This window comes from Leucoraja erinacea, chromosome 16 (assembly GCF_028641065.1).
Source record: "Leucoraja erinacea ecotype New England chromosome 16, Leri_hhj_1, whole genome shotgun sequence".
NCBI classification, from domain to species: Eukaryota; Metazoa; Chordata; class Chondrichthyes; order Rajiformes; family Rajidae; genus Leucoraja; species Leucoraja erinaceus.
The window spans coordinates 35,866,308-35,883,725 of NC_073392.1; the positions used below are offsets into that span (position 1 = coordinate 35,866,308).

Genomic DNA, 17,418 nt, shown 5'->3' on the forward strand with positions numbered 1-17,418 from the left:
CACACATTGTCACAAAGATGGACACTATTAGATATGTGCGCACAAAAACTGATTGATAGTTATAGAGCGATACAGCACAGAAACTGGCCTTTCAGCCCAATTCATCCAAGCTGACCTTACAGAACATACAGTTTGATGGATGCTGAAAATCTAAGAGGAATATGTTGCAAGTCCTCAGCAGGCAGGCAGTATTGATGCAGAGAAATGTTGATATTTCTCTGCATCAAGTCCTCAGCAGGCAGGCAGTATTGATGCAGAGAAATATCAACATTTCTGGTTGATGATAAAACATCGCGGCCATTCAAATACTTATTGTTTTCATATTTCTTAGCTTTATTCTGTTTCAAAAAGAAAAGATATGGTAAGTCATGGATCTAGTAATGTTTCCTCATTGCATGAACTAAAATTCATGAGATTGACAGCAATTGAGACAAGTTTCAGAAACAGAATTCCAATACACATTGGCTTCTATGTTTAGGAAAGAACTATAGATCCTGGTTTTAAGTGAAGATTGACACAAAAAGGTGGAGTAACCCAGTGTGCCAGACAGCATCCCCGGAGAAAAGGAATAGATGATGTTTCGGGTTAAGACCCTTCTCCACCCGCTGAGTTACTCTGGCTTTTCGTTTCGAATTTTGGCTTCTATGTTATATACTATATGCATAGGATTAGTCATAGTCATGAGTGATACAGCGTGGAAACAGGCTCTTCAGCCTAACATGCCCACACCAGCCAATATGTCCCAGTGTGGCGCCACCTGGTGGCAACCCAAGGGCACAATGAACCATCGGCTCTAGAGAGCGGCGTCTTGGTGCGGAAGGCGCTAGTCACGGGGACGGTACCTGAGTTGGTATTTAAGGCCAGGCAACGCCCGTGTCATTTAAGGAGTAGTGAGCTGTATTGGAGAGAATAAACACGTCTAGTGCACGCAACTCGTGTCCGACTAGTTTTTGGCTGGACTCCTGCGAGTCCCCGCTACATTGGTGACCCCTGACGCCCAGGAGTGTAATCCTGGAAGCGAAATTTGGAAAAAATAAAATGCATTCTGCCGCTGCCGCCTACAGGGCCGGCGTGGCCGAACTCAACACAGTCTCCCTAAAGCTACCTCCATTTTGGACCCCGCAGCCGGGGTTTGGTTTCGACAGGACAAATTCCAATTTTACATCTGCGGCGTTCCAGCTGACGAGACTCGCTATCACTATGTGGTAAGCGCCCTTGACCAGCAGACAGATGTCATGATCTTATACACCTCTATCAGATCACGCTTCATCCTCCTGCGATCCAAGGAATAATGTCCTGCCCATCCTCTCTCTATAACTCAGGCCTTTGACATCAAACTTTGGCAACATCAAAATTTGGCAACAAACATCCTCGTAAATCTTTTTTGCACCCTTTCCAGCTTGACATCTTTCCTTTCACAGGCTGACCAAAACTGAACACAATACTGTAAATGTGGCCTCACCTTTGTCTTGTACAGCTGTAACTCAGTACTCCGACTGATAAAGGCCAATGTGCCAAAAGCCTTCTTGCACCTTATCTAATCGTGATGCCACCTCTAAGGTACCATGTACCTACATTCCTAGATCCCTCTACTCTGCAACACTCCCCAGAGTGCTGCCATTAACTGTGTAGTTCCTGCCCATGTTAGACATCCCCAAATGCAAATCCTTGCACTTCTCTGTATTAAACTCCATAAACCATTCCTCAGCCCACCTGGCCAACCGATCAAGATCCTGCTGCAATTTTTGACAACCATCTTTGATATCTACAATACAACCCACTTTAGTATCATCTGCAAACTTACTAATCATGCCTTGTACATTCTCATCCAAATCATTGATATGAATGATAAACAATGATGTGCCCAGGTACACAAAAATGCTGGAGAAACTCAGCGGGGGCAGCAGCATCTATGGAGCGAAGGAAATAGGTGACGTTTGACCCTTCTTCAGACTTCACAATGATGTGCCGAGTACTGAATCCTGTGGCTCACCACTAGTCACAGGCCTCCAGTCTGAAAAACAACCTTCCACCATCACCCTCTGCTCACTTCCACAAAGCCAATTATCTATCCAGTTGGCTAGCTCTCCTTCAATCCCATGCAATCTAATCTTCCAGAGCAGCTTACTATGGGGAACCTTATCAAGTGCCTTCCTGAAATCCATCTACACAACATCTACAGCTCTGCCTCAGCCAACCTTTTTGGTTACATCTTCAAAAAACTCAAAGATAGGCACAAAGTGCTAGAGTAACTCAGAGGGTCAGGCAGAATCTCTGGCGAAAAAGGATGGGTGACGTTTCGGGTTGGGGCTCTTCTTCAGATGGAAAGTAGGGAGTGGGTGAAGAGCTGAAGGTGCGAATCGACCAGGATCAATCAGGGCCAGTCACAAATTGTGCTTGGTAAGCCGATTGTTGAGGCACACCACTAGTCACAGGCTACCAGTCTGAAAAACATCCTTCCATGAAATCAAATCTCAATCCAGTTGGCTACCTCTCCCTGTATCCCATGTGGTCTAACTTTCCAGTTCAATCTACAATGCAGAACCTTATTAAGGCCTTGGTGAAGTCCCTATTGATACTGTCTACAGCTTTGTCCTCTTCAACCTTTTAAGATGGGAAATACTGAAATACTGGTAATTCCAATTGTCTTCCTTATAAGCTTTTATGCATTACCCTGAAGAATTTAAGCCAGTTCTAATACTATTATATTATAATTTCAGTAACTAGTATCAGTTGTTATGTTCCATTTAGTTTAAATTAGGCTGCAATAGTGAAAACAAATATCCACATTTGCCTTTGGCTAATGGATTTTAATGCCAATATGTGCAAGTTGTTGCATTTTGGGAGCTCAAATCGCAGCAGGACCTTCACATGTGAGAGTATTGTAGAGAGTATAGTTATATAGTTCACAGAAAACAGTGTAACAGGTAGATAGGATGGTAAAGAAGACTTTTGGTACATTGGCCTTTACCAATCAGGGTACCTGGTATAGTATTTGACAGGTTCTACTAGATGTTGCAGTACTGTGTTCAGCTTTGGTCTCCCTGCTTTAGGACAGAAGTCATTAAAAAGGAGAGAGAGCAGAGAATCCTTGCGAGGATGTTGCCAGGTCTCAAAGGCCTGAGCCACAGGGAAATATTGGGCAGGCTAGGTAGGCCTTTATTCTTTGGAGTGCAAGAGACCGAGGGGTGATCTAATAGTGGTGCATAAATTATGATGGTAGTAGATAGGGTGAATACACATCACCTTTTACAGAGGGCAGGGCAATCAAGAACCACAGGACATTGGTTTAAGGTGAGAAGAGAACAAATTAACAAGAAGCCAGTGGAGTGATATTTGGATGGGTACATGGAGAAAGCTGCCAGAAGAAGTAGTTAAGGGCATTTCTATAACAGCATTTAAAAGACACTTGACCAGGTATATAATAGATAGGAAAGATTTAGAAGGATACGGGCCAAACACACGCAGATGGCTCTAGCTTAGATGGGGCAACTTGAACAGCATTGTCGGGTTGAACCAATAGGCATGTTTCCGTACTGTACGACTCTGACTTCATTAGCTATGTCTTGTTAGTTTATTTTTGGTTTAAAAGAATGAGATGTTTTGCCTGTCTTTCAGTCAACCTCCAGCCTCACCCAGCACACAGGAAGCCATCCAGGGCATGTTATCCATGGCAAATCTTCCATCCTCAGAGTCTTGCTTGCAGACTTCATGGACTGGTAACCAAGTTAAAAATAGCTCTTCAATAAATCAAGGATCCAAGAAAACAAGTAACAAGATTAAAAAGCACAAAGGAAAACGGTTAATCAAAAACCATCCGCAGAGCATAATTGACATTAATGATTATGAAGACCACGACAGCCTAGGAGCATGTTTCAAAGATTCCGATTATGGTAAGAACATTTGATGAATAACAATGACTGAACCTGCATGGTCAACAACTAAATAATGTTATGAAGTAGCACTGAACAGACATCAACAGTAATCAAAGTAGTTTTGCACCCTTAATTTAGATTAAGTAATTTTGAAGTAAAATATAAAAAATCATATTATATGTAGGCATATTTATTTCTGTGTTTTTAAGATGTTCTGACTAATTAAATCTCATTAGTAGAACTTTGAAGTTAATTCTCAAAATATTTGGCAATTGTTGTTTTCCTTTTAATTACTGATCATTCATTTCACCAACTGTATAAGGTGTGTAGTGTTATAAGACCTGGTGCATTTGGTATTAAACTGGATTCTTGTATAGCCTTGTGTTATATGAAAAATCAGCACCAAAGCCTCACAAAACAAATTTCAGGCTTCTCCTCAGTCTTCAATATTTGTTAATTTTCTTATATTCGAAAACATTTCAACTTGGTTCATTTTTTCCATTCCCTATTGCTCAAGTTTATATTATAAAATAACACCTCCATAGTACACCATATCTACAGAAAATGCTACAAGTAACTTGTGCAGTAGACTAAAAATAGGCCCGTTGTTCAGACATTCCTTTCTGTAGTATCCCAGTCTAATTCATTCATGACCATGAATGACAACTGCATTCGTTGATTTGGGGAAGGTGTGTGAACTTATTACAGAATGTTTAAGAAGGAACTGCAGATGCTGGAAAATGATTCCAGAATGTGTGTACTTTAAGATGGGTATCAGCACTGAAGAACACAACGAAAATAACATTTTTTTAAATTTAAGGGATGAGCTGGAAAGACTGTTGTTTGTGATTAACCAATGATGAATGACTGTAATTCAGCCGCACGATAACTTTGCTCATGACATAATATAAGCAGCACTAAATTATGCTGTTGATTAGTTGTACTGTGTAGCCTGGCTCACAATATCATGATTTCCAAACAGCAGATGGGTTAACCTGCATGGTTTTATGAGGAAGTAACCTGTAAAATGACAGTGGTACTGATCATTAATTTAAACGGGATGTAGGTTAAAAGAATAATGTGTCTGTCTAAAATTATATATAGTATATATTTTGAATTGTAGATAATCACTGTTTGATTAGTATGTATTAATAAACTTTAAATTATTCTCTTCATTCTAATGAAAAGCAAATAACTTACAATTCACTACAAAATGGAATTCAAAATTTACATAATTTACATTATAGTATTATAGACTGCAAACGTTAATCACATTAACAATGTTTTCCTAAATCATCCCATACTTAGGACTTATTTAAGTAGGCAAAGTAATAATGTGATTCAATTCATTTTACTACTGGGCATAATTAGTTAAATTACTTAAGCTAAATGGTCTAGTATTTAACACGGTGAATATTTTGTTGAATTAGAATACGTTTTATTTAATGCAATAAGCAGGATTCTAATTCCCGGTTTCTTTATCCCCTGGCTAGAGAAAAGTATGATTAGTATTGTTGAATATTAAATCAGGCAAGCTGAAAGTGGTAATTAAAAATGTATTAATAAACTTGGTAATATGCTCACCATTCTGCAGGTACAATGCAAAACCTTGCAAATATTATTCTGTGAGTTTATTTTAAATACAGTTGCGAAAACACAACTGCAGTTGATCTTGTTCTCATGCCAAAGAAAATGTAGAAAGCTATAGGTGTAGAGAAATTGAGACTCTGGTGGAAAAGGGTAGTGGGGGACAGGTTATCGCATGCTGGGATCAAGCGTATCTCTGGAGGTGTTGCAGAAACTGAGGAGCAGAGCAGATGCAACTCAGGGCAAAACTCAGGGAGCAGCAGTTAGCTCTGGATAATAACATTAATGGAAATCCAAATACATTTATTTACATCGAGGGAAGGACAGTGACTAGAGAGAGAATAGGGCTCCTCAGAAACTAAAGCAGTCATCTCTGTGTGGAGCCACAGGAGATGGGCAAGGCCCTCAATGAGCATTTCTCCTCCATTTTTACCAAGGAGTAAGAAATGAAGACTGAGGATCTTGGGGTAGTTAATGGAAATGTCTTGCGGACAGTCAGTATTACGGTCGAGGAGCTGCTGAATGTAATAAGATGTATGGAGGTAGACAGATCAATCGGGCCTGATTAGATATATCTGAGGGCGTTGTTGGAAGCTATAGAAGTAATTACAGGTGCACCGGCAGAGATATATGAATCTGAGGTGTCGGAAGACTGGAGGATGGCTAACATTGAATCTCTATTTAAGAAGTGCTGCAAGAAAAAGCCTGGGAACTATTGTTCACTGTAACATTTGGATGTACAACGGCTGATTAGGGACAGTCAGCACAATTTCGTACATGAGAGATCATGTCTCACAAATCTGATTGTGATTTTGAAAAAGTAATCAAAAAGGTTGATCAGGGCATTTGGAATTCAACAAAGCATTTGATGATTCCGCATGATAGAATACACTATAAGGTTAGATCACATGGGATTGAGGGAATGCCAGCAGAGTGGATAAAGAATTGGCTTCATGGAAAGTAGCAAAGAATGATGATGGAAGGTTGTTTTTCCAACTGGAGGCCTGCGACTGGAGATGTGCCTCTGGGATTGGGATCTATCATTGATTGGGATGAGATAGTACATGGTATGATTAGTAAGTTTGCAGACAACAGTAAAGTGGGTGGTGTCATAGACAGCAAAAATCCTTATCAAAAATTACAGCAGGATCTTGATCAGTAGGGCAGGTAGATTGAGAAATGGTTAATGGAGTTTAATGCAGATATGTAACAAGTGGTACACTTTGGAAAGTCAAACCAGGGCAGGACCTTCACAGTGAATGGCAGGGCTGGTTTAAGGTGAGAGGGGAAAGATACTGACGTGACAGGTAGATAGGTGGGTCATGATGGCACCCGGACGTGACATCGAAGTACGAGAAGCCGAAGTGAAGAAGTGGAAGCCAAGATACCGAACAGAAACAACGCTAAATAGCCAAATAACCGAATGGACATGACACCTAAAAGCCAAATAACCGAAAGGGCACGACACCGAAAGAATACGAACCGAACGGACTGCACGCCGAAAGGACAATACGCAGAATGGACTTGACGTCGAAAAGCCGCTGAAGGGACATGACATCTCCAGGGACGGGATTCATCCAAGACCTTGTCAGCGATTGGTCCAGACCCCCTTGTCCATCACATCACTGGCCGGGGGAGCAGGGAGGGTGGCGGTATTTTTAATTTTCCTTTGCCGCTTTTGGACTTTCCTGAAACTCAGCGGGACAGGCAGCGAATCTGGGGAGAAGGAATGGGTGACGTTTCGGGTCGAGACCCTTCTTCAGACTGAACTGAACTCTCAACGGTGAGAGTACTTGTGATTGTCTGAAGAAGGGTCTCTACCTGAAACATCACCCATTCCTTCTCTCCAGAGATGCTGCCTGTCCCGTTGAGTTAGTCCAGCTTTTTGTGTCTATCTTCAATTTCTGAGTTAAATAAAAAACACAGAGAGGAACTCAGCGAGCTAGGCGGCATCTGTGGAGGGAATGGATTAGGAGTTGTTTTGGGCCAGCATTCTTCTTCAATAGGAAGGAACTGCAGATGCAGTTGTCTTTGCAAAATGCCAAATGATTCCGGGAATGCCAAGAGAGAGAGAGCGAGAGAACGGGGTTTTATTTTATATTCAGGAAAGTCCAAAAGTGGCGAAGGAAAGATAAAAATCTCCCCCTGTCAGTGATGTGATGGACGCGGGAGTCTGGACCAATCGCTTACAAGGTCTCGGACAAATCCTGGCGTCGTGTCCTTTCGGTTATTTGGCTTTTAGGCGTTGTCTCCGTTTGGTACCTTGGCTTCCACTTCTTCATTTCGGCTTCTCATCCTTTGACGTCCCGCCCGCACATGGGCCATGATTGCTTTCTGCCCATTGGCCTTCACCAGTCAGGGTATTGAATGTAGAAGTTGGGATGTTTTATTACAGTTGTACAAGATGTAAGTGTGGTTGGAGTATTGTGTTTAGTTTTGGTCACCCTGCTCTTGGAAAGATTTGTTAAGCTGGAAGTACAGGGAAGATTTATGAGGATGTTGCCAGAAGTCTGAGCTCCAGGAAGAGGCCGGGCAGGCTAGGAGTTCATTTCTGTGAGCGCAGGAGGATGACGGGTGATCTTATTGAGGTGTATAAAATCTTGAGGAGAATAGATACGGTAAACGCACACAATCGGTTTCCTAAAGTAGGGGAAGCAAGAACCAGAGAACATTGGTTTAAGGTGAGAGGGGAAAGATTTAATAGGAACTTAAGGGGTGACTTTTTCACACAGGTGTGGTGGATATATAGAACAAGCTGCCACAGGAGGTAGTTGAGGAAAGCACTATAACAACATTTAAAATACATTTGGACAGTTACATGGATACGATAGATTTAGAAGGATATGGGATAAACATGGGCTGGTGGCACTAGTGTAGATGGGGCTTCTAGGTCGGTATGGGCAAGTTGTGTCGAAGGGTCTGGTTCAATGCTGAATGTCTCTCTGACGCTATGTAATTTATTACACGTGGTAGAGCACATTGAGAAAGTGATTAAAACATACAGGGATTTAAACATGGAGGCAAAGAGTACAAATGCAAGCAACACTTGAACATAAACATTGTTTTGGTGCAGTATGCCCATTTTTGGGCAACTCAAGTGAAAGGATTTGGAAAAGTGAATGGAATTGGAGAGGATGCAGATATGATTCCATGATTCTAAAATTATTTCACGCTGATAAAGGACAAAGAGTGGAAATGTAGTGTTGCTTTTTGTGGAAGAGGACAAATTTGAGAGGAGATCTAATAATATGAATTTATGATGTTTGTATCTACAATTGTTACATTTTACAGTGACATTTTATTAACAAGATAAAAAGATATTTGGAAAATGTGGAAATATTCTTCTGCAATCAGATTTTGGCTTCTGAATGTTGTAGGAAGGAACTGCAGATGCTGGTTTAAAACCGAAGATAGACACAAAATGCTGGAGTAACTCAGTGGGACAGGCAGCATTTCTGGAGAGAAGGAATGGGTGTGTTTCGGGTCGAGAAGAAGGGTCTCAACCAGAAACATCACCCATTCCTTCTCTCCATAGATGCTGCCTGTCCCGCTGAGTTACACCAGCATTTTGTGTCTATCCTTGACTTCTGAATGTCAGGATCCAGTCAGGATCTCAGTATCCATAAAAGTGAAATGATTTATTTGCATAATATAATCAATGAATATCTATAGATTCCTCTTATGTGTCCAGTTTACCCATCACTTGAATCTGATGATGACGATCCAGTTTTCAAATCCAGATCCAAAAAGAGAAGAAGTGCAGATGACACACCTTGGAATCCAACAGGTACCTTTGCAACAAAAAATAGTATTGAATATTTGGTTCATTTTGGTGTTAGTTTGCATCACTTTACACCAGGAATGTTATTTAGGAAAAAATAGTTTCTGATATAAACAGTATGGACTGATACACGATTTTCATTGTACATTTAATTAGTACATACAATAGTTTAGTTTAGTTTAGTTTAGTTTAGTTTAGTTTAGAGTTATTGCATGGAAACATGCCCTTTGGCCCACTGTGTCTGCATTGACCAACAATCGCCCTTAAGGGCCTGTCCCACTTACGCGATTTTTTAGGCGACTGGTTGGTATCCGTCATAGTCGCAGCAGGTCTCCGAAAATGTTCAACATGTTGAAAATTCAGCAGCAACCAGAAAAAGGTACAGACGTCACCCCGTGACATGTCGCCTGTATGGTCGTGAGTAGTCGCCCAAAGAGTCATACCTTTTTCTGGTTCGCTGCTGGATTTTCAACATCTGGAACATTTTCGGAGACCTGCTGCGACTATGACGGGTGCCGGCAAGTCACTGAAAAAATTGCGTAAGTGGGACAGGCCCTTTACTAGCCTACTTTGGGGCAATTTACGTAAGACATAGTTGAGTCAAGTTAAACAACATTTAAAGGACATTTGGATAGGTATGTGGATAGGAGAGGTTTAAAGGGATATGGGTCAAATGTGAGTTGGGGGGACGAGTGTAGATGGGTCGGGGAGGCCCCGACCATAGGTGAACATTGGGGAACATTAGAGGAAGATGACTGACTTTGGTGCCTTCCCTCACAGTGGGAAGCTTTGATTCTGCTGTGTGGGGATGTTTTTATCGTGTGCTGTGTTCTTTATTTTTATTGTATGGCTGTATGGCAATCACATTTCACTGTGCCATCTGGCACATGTAACAAATAAATGTATCTTGTATCTTGTATCTTTGTCGGCATGGACTTTGTCCAAAGGGCCTGTTTCCGTGCTGTACGAGTATAACACTTCATGGTTTGATTCCTTTCACATCATTAATTGAGAACAATTCAATTAATTGTAATAAGAGTGAGAAAACCTCAGAGCAATATACCGTTATAATTAATCTGATGAAATTTCTATCCAACAAATATCAATTATTTGGATGAGAATGTACATGGCATGATTAGTAAGTTTGCAGTTGCCATAAAAGTGGGTGGTTTTGCAGATCGTCAAGATGGTTGTGAAAAATTGCAACAGGATCTTGATCAGTTGGCTAGGTGGGCTGAGTAATGGTTGATGCATTTTCATGCAGAGAAATGTGAGGTTGCATTGTGGGAAGACTAACATGGGCAGGACCTACACAGTGAATGGCTGGGCTCTGGGGAGTGTTGTAGAGCAGAGGGATCTAGGATTGCAGGTGGATTGGTTGTTGAAGATGGAGTTGCAGGTAGATAGGGTTGCCAAAAACATTGGCCTTCATCAGTCAGAGAAGTTGAGAGGTCATGTTGCAATTGTATACGACATTGGTGAGGCTGCATTTATAGTATAATGTTCAGTTCTGGGCACCGTGTTATAGGAGAGATGTTGTCAAGCTGGAAAGGATACAGAGAAGAATTACGAGGATGTTGCCAGGACTCAAGGGCCTGTGCTGTAGGGTGAGGTTGAGCGGGCTAGGATTCTATTCCTTGAAGCGCAGGAGGATGAAGGGTGATCTTATTGAGGTATACTAAATCATGAGGAATAGATTGGTTAGAAGCATTGAATCTCTTGCCCAGAGTAGAGAAATCAATAACCAGAAGACATGTGGTTAAGGTGAGGGGGAAAGATAGGAGCCTGAGGGGTAACGTTTTCCATACAGTGTGGTGTGTGTATGAAAAGAGCTGCCGGATGAGGTATTTGAGGCAGGTATTAATGCAATGTTTAAGAAACATTTAGACAGGTACATGGATAGGATAGGGATATGGGGCAAACGCAGGTCAGTGAGACGAGTGTAGATGGGACATGTTGGTTGGTGTGGGCAAGTTGACCGAAGTGCCTGTTTCCACGCTGTATGACCACGTCTAAATAAAACAGCTATTTAAAATATATTCTCCCAGAGAATTGTTACTCTCAATATCAAAGTTAAACAACTGGATGCAAAATTATAAATAGCTTAACGGTGTGTCCTTATTATACAGCATGAAGCAATACAAACAAATATTTTTATGCATCTCTTTAGCCAGAGTTACACCATCTGTTCCTCGGCATGACAGACCGACACGAGAAGGTGCAAGAGTGGCCTCAGTAGAAACTGGATTAGCAGCAGCTGCTGCAAAACTATCACAACAGGTGAGCTGCTGACAGATCCCACCACTTTGTGGAGAACACAATCTTCACATGACATTTAACGTGTAATATTATTACAGGTGTTCACTTAAAGTTAACTTGTAAGAACTAGTTTATTCAGATGTTTAAGCAAAAAGATGTGCACACATTTGTATTATGCATATACATTATACATATGCATAATTATGGAATATGTATATTATAACTTGCCTAAATAAATTCTGCATAGGGTCATAGACCATGGAACCAGGCCCTACAGCCCAGCTTGCCCACACCGACCAAGATTCACCATCTACATTAGTCCCACCTGCCCACATTTGCCCCACATAATCTGAAACCTTTCGTACCATGTACTTGTCCAAATGCCTTAACTGTTGTTATAGTACCTGCCTCAACGACCTCCTCTGGCAGCTGTTTCCATACACCCACCACCTTCTGTGTGGAAATAGTTGTCTCTTGTTCCTATTACATTTTTTCTTCTCTCACCCTAAACTTATGTTCTCTCATTCTTGATTCCCCTACTTTGGGTAAAAAAAAAACAATGCCTCTACCCTGTCTATTCCCATCACGATCTTATACTACTATAAGATCGCCCCTCATCCTGCTGCCTTCCAAGGAATAAAGTTCTATACTGCGCAACCTATCCCGATAGCTCAGGCCCTCAATTCCTGGCAACATTCTCTTCAATGTCTGCACTCTTTCCAGCTTAATGACATCCTTTTAACCATTCCTCAGCCCACTTGCTCAACTGATCAAGATCCTGCTATAATTTTTGATAGCCATCTTCATTCTCTACAACACTTTAGTGTCATCTGCAAACTTACTAATCATGCCGTGTACATTCTCAAGCAAATCGTTGATTTGAACAGCAATGGGCCCAGCACTTAACCCTGATGTACACCATTAGTCACAGACCTACAATCCAGAAAACAATCTTCCACCATCAGCTTCTGTTTCCTTCCATGAAACCATTTCTCTATTCAATCGGCTAGCTTTTCCAGGATCCGATTCAATCTAGTGTTCCAGAGTAGCCTTACATGCAAAGGCTCATCAAATGCCTTGCTCGTCCATATAGACAATGTCTGTGGCTTTGGCCATGTCAACCTTTTTGGTTACGTCACCCAAAAAATGAAATTATTAAACATGATCTCACTTAATCAAAACCATGCTTATTATCCCCAATCAGCTTCTGCCACTCCACTATAAAACATTCCTCAGAATACTCTGTAGTAGCTTTCCAACTACAGATGTTAGGCTCATTGGTCTATAGTTCCCATGGTTATCCTTGCGGTACTTTTTAAATAGAGGCACAACCTAGATAGCCACCCACCAATCTTCCGACACCTCATTTCTTCTCTAGCTTCCCACGGTGTCCTTGGATATATCTGATCAGACCTGGGAGATTTATCTATACGCCGTAAGGTTCAGCACCTCCTCGACCGTAATACTGACTGTCTTTAAGACACTTCCATTAACTGTCCCAAGTTCCCTCGTCTTCATGTCTTTCTGATGATAAAAACAGATGATAAATACTCATTGAGGACCTTGCCCATGTCCTACAGCTCCACACAGAGATGACCGCTTTGGTTTTTTAGAGGCAAGAATTGATCTTTGGTCTCCCTCTTTCTCTTCATGTACTTATGAAAGCACTTTGGACTTCCCTCAATATTATTTACCAGACCTATCTCCTTCCTCCTTTTTTCTTTCATAAGTATGCTCCTCAGTTCCTGAAACACTTCCAGGAATACTCTTGATCCCAGCTGCCTATTCCTGTCCCATGCCTTATTTTTCTCATTTTGTGTTGCAAACAATCTGCTCCAGTCAGATTGAGCAGGTTCCTGTCTAATACTGGCAACATTTTTAATCCATGTCTATCCATAACTATCTTAAAGCGAATGGTCGCTGATCCCAAAAGGCTTGCCCATTGACACACCAGTCATTTGCACTACCCTATTACCTAAGACTAGATCAAGCTTTACTCTCTCCCATGCAGGGCCCTCTACATATTGCCCAAGGAAACATTCCTGAACATATTTGACAAATTCCACTCCATCTAAGCCTTTGGCACTGTGACATTCTGAGTCTATCTGGGGAAAGTTAAAATCCCCCACTATGACAACCTTATTAGTTTTGCAGCTGCCTGAAATCTGCTGGCATATTTGCTCTTCTAATTTGCGTTGCGTATTTGGGGGCCTGTAGTACACTCCCAACAAAGTCATCAAGCTCTTTTAATTTCTCAAGCTTCACTCATATAGACTCACTGGACAAACCATCAGTAATGTAATCTTGGACATTCTCCTTAATCAATAATGCAACACCCCAGCCTCTTTCCCCTCCCCCGCCGCTTTCTCTCCAGTAGCACCTGTACCCTGGAATATTAAGCTGCCAGTCCTGCCGCTCTCTTAGCCAGGTTTTCGTAATGGCTACAACATCCCAGTCGCACAACTTGTTCACACTGAGTTCATTTGCTTTACCCACCAGGCCTCTCACATTCAATCCAACAGTTCAGTCGCACTCCCTGTCATGCTCCTACCTTTCCACTCCACTCAACTTGCTATCATCTCCTTCTGTGCCGACTTCCAGGCTCTCGCCTCCCCCAGTCCTACATTGTATCCCACCCCCCTGCCAGAGGTTAAACCCACCTGTGTAGCTCCAACAGACCTGCCTGCCAAGATATTGAGCCCCCTCCAGTTCAGATGCAACTCACCCCTCTTGCACAGGTCACCTCTGCCACAGAAGAGATCCCAATGGTCGGTCCAAAAATCTGAATCCCTGCCCCCTGCACCAATTTCCCAGACACAAATTCATCTGTCCTAGCCTCCTCTCCGTACCCTCATTAGCACATGGCACTGGGAGTAATCCAGTGATGAGATCACTCCCCTGCAAAGATCCTGCTCTTTCACCTTTTGCTGAACTCCCTAGAATCATTTTGCAGGATCTCATTCCTTTTTTTTGTGTGATGTCTGCATTTCATTTCCAGAATTTTCAGTCACACAAGGGCCACTTACCAGGTTTTCACAATGCCTGATAAGTTTGTGCCTTATGTCCCCTGAGCAGGTTTCTGTTCTATGCCAGTAACCTGACCTACTGACCTGACTTCCCTTTGGTTATTCCCCACTGAGCAACTGTCCCCACCCACTAATAGCCAGGCTCTGATTCCAGGCATTTTCTCCATCAACTTCTGATGGAGTGGCAATGTTTATCCAAGACCTAATAATGGTGGGTGATTGTAAGGGATCTTGCAGAAGATGGTATTGACATGCACTCACTGCCCTTATAACTCCTGGCGATAGTCGTCATAGATTAGGGAGACACTGTCAAAGAGTAAGTTGCAGCTGCTCAACGTGTAGATATTATGCACTGCAGTGTGTGAGTGGTAGATGGGATGCCAATTATCTGCTCTGTCCTGGATTATCCTGTTCCATGAATGTAGATCTTACAGCTCTTATCCATTAAAAGACACCTATTTATCACCATTTCAGACTTGCAGATGGATAAAACATTTGGGGAGTTAGGAGATGAGTGACATGCCTCACACTGACTTCCTGTTGTAGCCACGGTATGGTTATGACAGGTATGAGGTTTTAGGTCAACAGTACCTTCCCCCACAATCCCTAACACCTGGACCTATGGTGCACCTGACTATAGTAATAGCAGTGAGATTTCACACAGAGATGGTTAGACTCCCTTTTATAGGAGTTAGTACTTACATCTATACTGAAATAGCTTGGCAAGAAACATAGCTACCATCCTATAGTCTTTCCTGTAACTAGTGGTCATTCCTTGCTATTACATGGAATGAACTGGCTTCCATGGTGGTGGAGGCTGAGATCGATCATTGATTGGGTGCTTCTGATTGATAGTAGCTACAAACATTTCCCCTGTTCTATGCGCACATACGCTGGGCACTGCCAATGTTGAGGAAGGGGAACCCCTTGGAGCTGTCTTCCCATTATTTGTGTACTAATCTTCCATCATCCCCTGAAAGCAACTGGAACCACACCGTTTTAATTTGATCAGTAATTGTTAGCAGTTCTGTCAGAACCACAACTCCATCCACCCTCCAGCATGTGACGTATCTTTGATTTCTGCCATGCAAACTGCGACACACAAATTAGAGACAAGCTAGAGTTCGGATGCTCGGGTATTGAACCTCCCACCTCATTGTGTTTGGAGGTAGTTCCAAGTTAAACTGAACTGAGATCCTGGATGCATTTACAAGTAGCACCTTGGCTTTATGCAAACCATGCATGCAGTTATGTTTACATGCATTGAATCGAAGCATTTAAATTAGATTATTTACCGTAAATGGGATTATGTTGTCAAGCTGGAAAGAGTACAGAGAAGGTTTCTGAGGATGTTGCCAGGACTCGAGGGTCTGAGCTATAGGGAGAAGTTGAGTAGGCTGGGATCTATTCCTTGGAGCACAGGAGGATCTTAGAGAGCTGTATAAAATCATGCAAGGAATAGATCGAGTAAACGCACAGAGTCTCTTTACCAGAGTAGGTGAATCAAGGATCAGAGGACATAGGTAGGTGAAGGGGAAAAGATAGGAATCTGAGGGGTAACGTTTTCACACAAAGGGTATTGTGTGGATATGGAACAAGCTGCCAGAGGAGGTAGTTGAGGCTGGGACTATCCCAACGTTTACGAAACAGTTCGACAGGTACATGTATAGGACAGGTTTGGAGGTTAATGGACCAAACACGACCAGATGGGACTAGTGTAGCTGGGACATGTTAGCCGTTTTGGCCAATTGGGCCAAAAAGCCTGTTTCCACACTGTATCACTCTGTGACCTTCTTTGAGCACTAAGTTAAGCTCAATTTTCCTTCTTTATTTATTTTACTTTGACTTTTTATCAATTTGTATTTTAGCTAAATTAATTTTTAAATATTTATATATTTTTTAATCTCTTTCAATCATTTACTTTTTTTAAAGTGTTTCTGAATGCCAGCCACCTGTAAATATAGTAAAGATGCTTTTGTTGCTGCAAGCTGTGGGTGATGGGCTTTGGGTTCCATCACTGTGACCTGCACACTGTGTGCAGAAGGACTGCAGATTGGGGGCCTTCATGTAGCAGATCCCAAAGCTACACTATTAGCATTGGCCAAGGTCAGGTGGCAAGTTACATCAATTATAATTTAATACATCCGTAATTATCAGGAACATTAATAAAATATACAGATGTCCACAACACACACATTACATGTTACTAACTCTTATTATCTTTGCTTTGTAGGAACAACAGAAAGTTCCAAAGAGAAAGTATACCAAAAGGAAAGTGTTACCTGATGACTCAATCAAAATTCCTCAGGAAAGTGCTTCTACAGAAATGAAGACTGATAGCCATGCAGGTAGTTTAATTTCGCATTATTTAGTGTAATAGAAGGACCCTGCGTACATTGTGACACAAGAGGCAAGAGTTTTATTGTCATATGTTCCAGATAGAACAGCAGAAATGGGCCCTTTCAGCCCACCGGGTCCGCGTCGACCAGCGATCCCCGCACATTAACACTATCCCATACCCATTAGGGAAGATTTTTACATTTACCAAGCCAATCAACCTACATACCTGTACGTCTTTGGAGTGTGGGAGGAAAATGAAGATCTCGGAGAAAACCCACGCAGGTCACGGGGAGAACGTGCAAACTCTGTACACACAGCACCCGTAGTCAGGATCGAACCCGGGTCTCTGGCACGGGCTTATTCGTACTCTAGCTTCATTCGCTGTAAGGCAGCAACTCTATCACTGCGACATCGTGCCGCCCTTTGAGAAAAAAAAGATGAATGTGTATATATACATACGCATACACACACACACACTCACATGCACACACACACACATATACTCCTCACAACCATGAAGGAGACTCACCAGAGACCGCCAGTGAACATG

The 17,418-nt window shown here is 42.0% G+C and overlaps 1 protein-coding gene and 1 long non-coding RNA gene across 3 annotated transcripts in view; one reads left to right on the plus strand and one right to left on the minus strand.

Annotated features, from left to right (window-relative positions):
* The window catches only part of phf2 (PHD finger protein 2), a 129,092-nt gene that overhangs the window by 104,413 nt on the left and 7,261 nt on the right, over positions 1 to 17,418 (plus strand). For both annotated transcript variants that reach the window (XM_055648169.1, XM_055648168.1), the window contains exons 19-22: positions 3,619 to 3,893; positions 9,154 to 9,249; positions 11,414 to 11,523; positions 16,762 to 16,876. In XM_055648169.1, the coding sequence (XP_055504144.1) occupies positions 3,619 to 3,893; positions 9,154 to 9,249; positions 11,414 to 11,523; positions 16,762 to 16,876 (596 nt within the window). The remainder of the gene's footprint in view (positions 1 to 3,618; positions 3,894 to 9,153; positions 9,250 to 11,413; positions 11,524 to 16,761; positions 16,877 to 17,418) is intronic.
* LOC129704814 (uncharacterized) lies at positions 225 to 17,221 on the minus strand. Its single transcript, XR_008724779.1, has 4 exons — positions 17,095 to 17,221; positions 9,159 to 9,253; positions 3,636 to 3,740; positions 225 to 338 (listed from the first exon to the last, which is right to left on the minus strand). It is a non-coding gene; the product is annotated as an uncharacterized LOC129704814 (long non-coding RNA).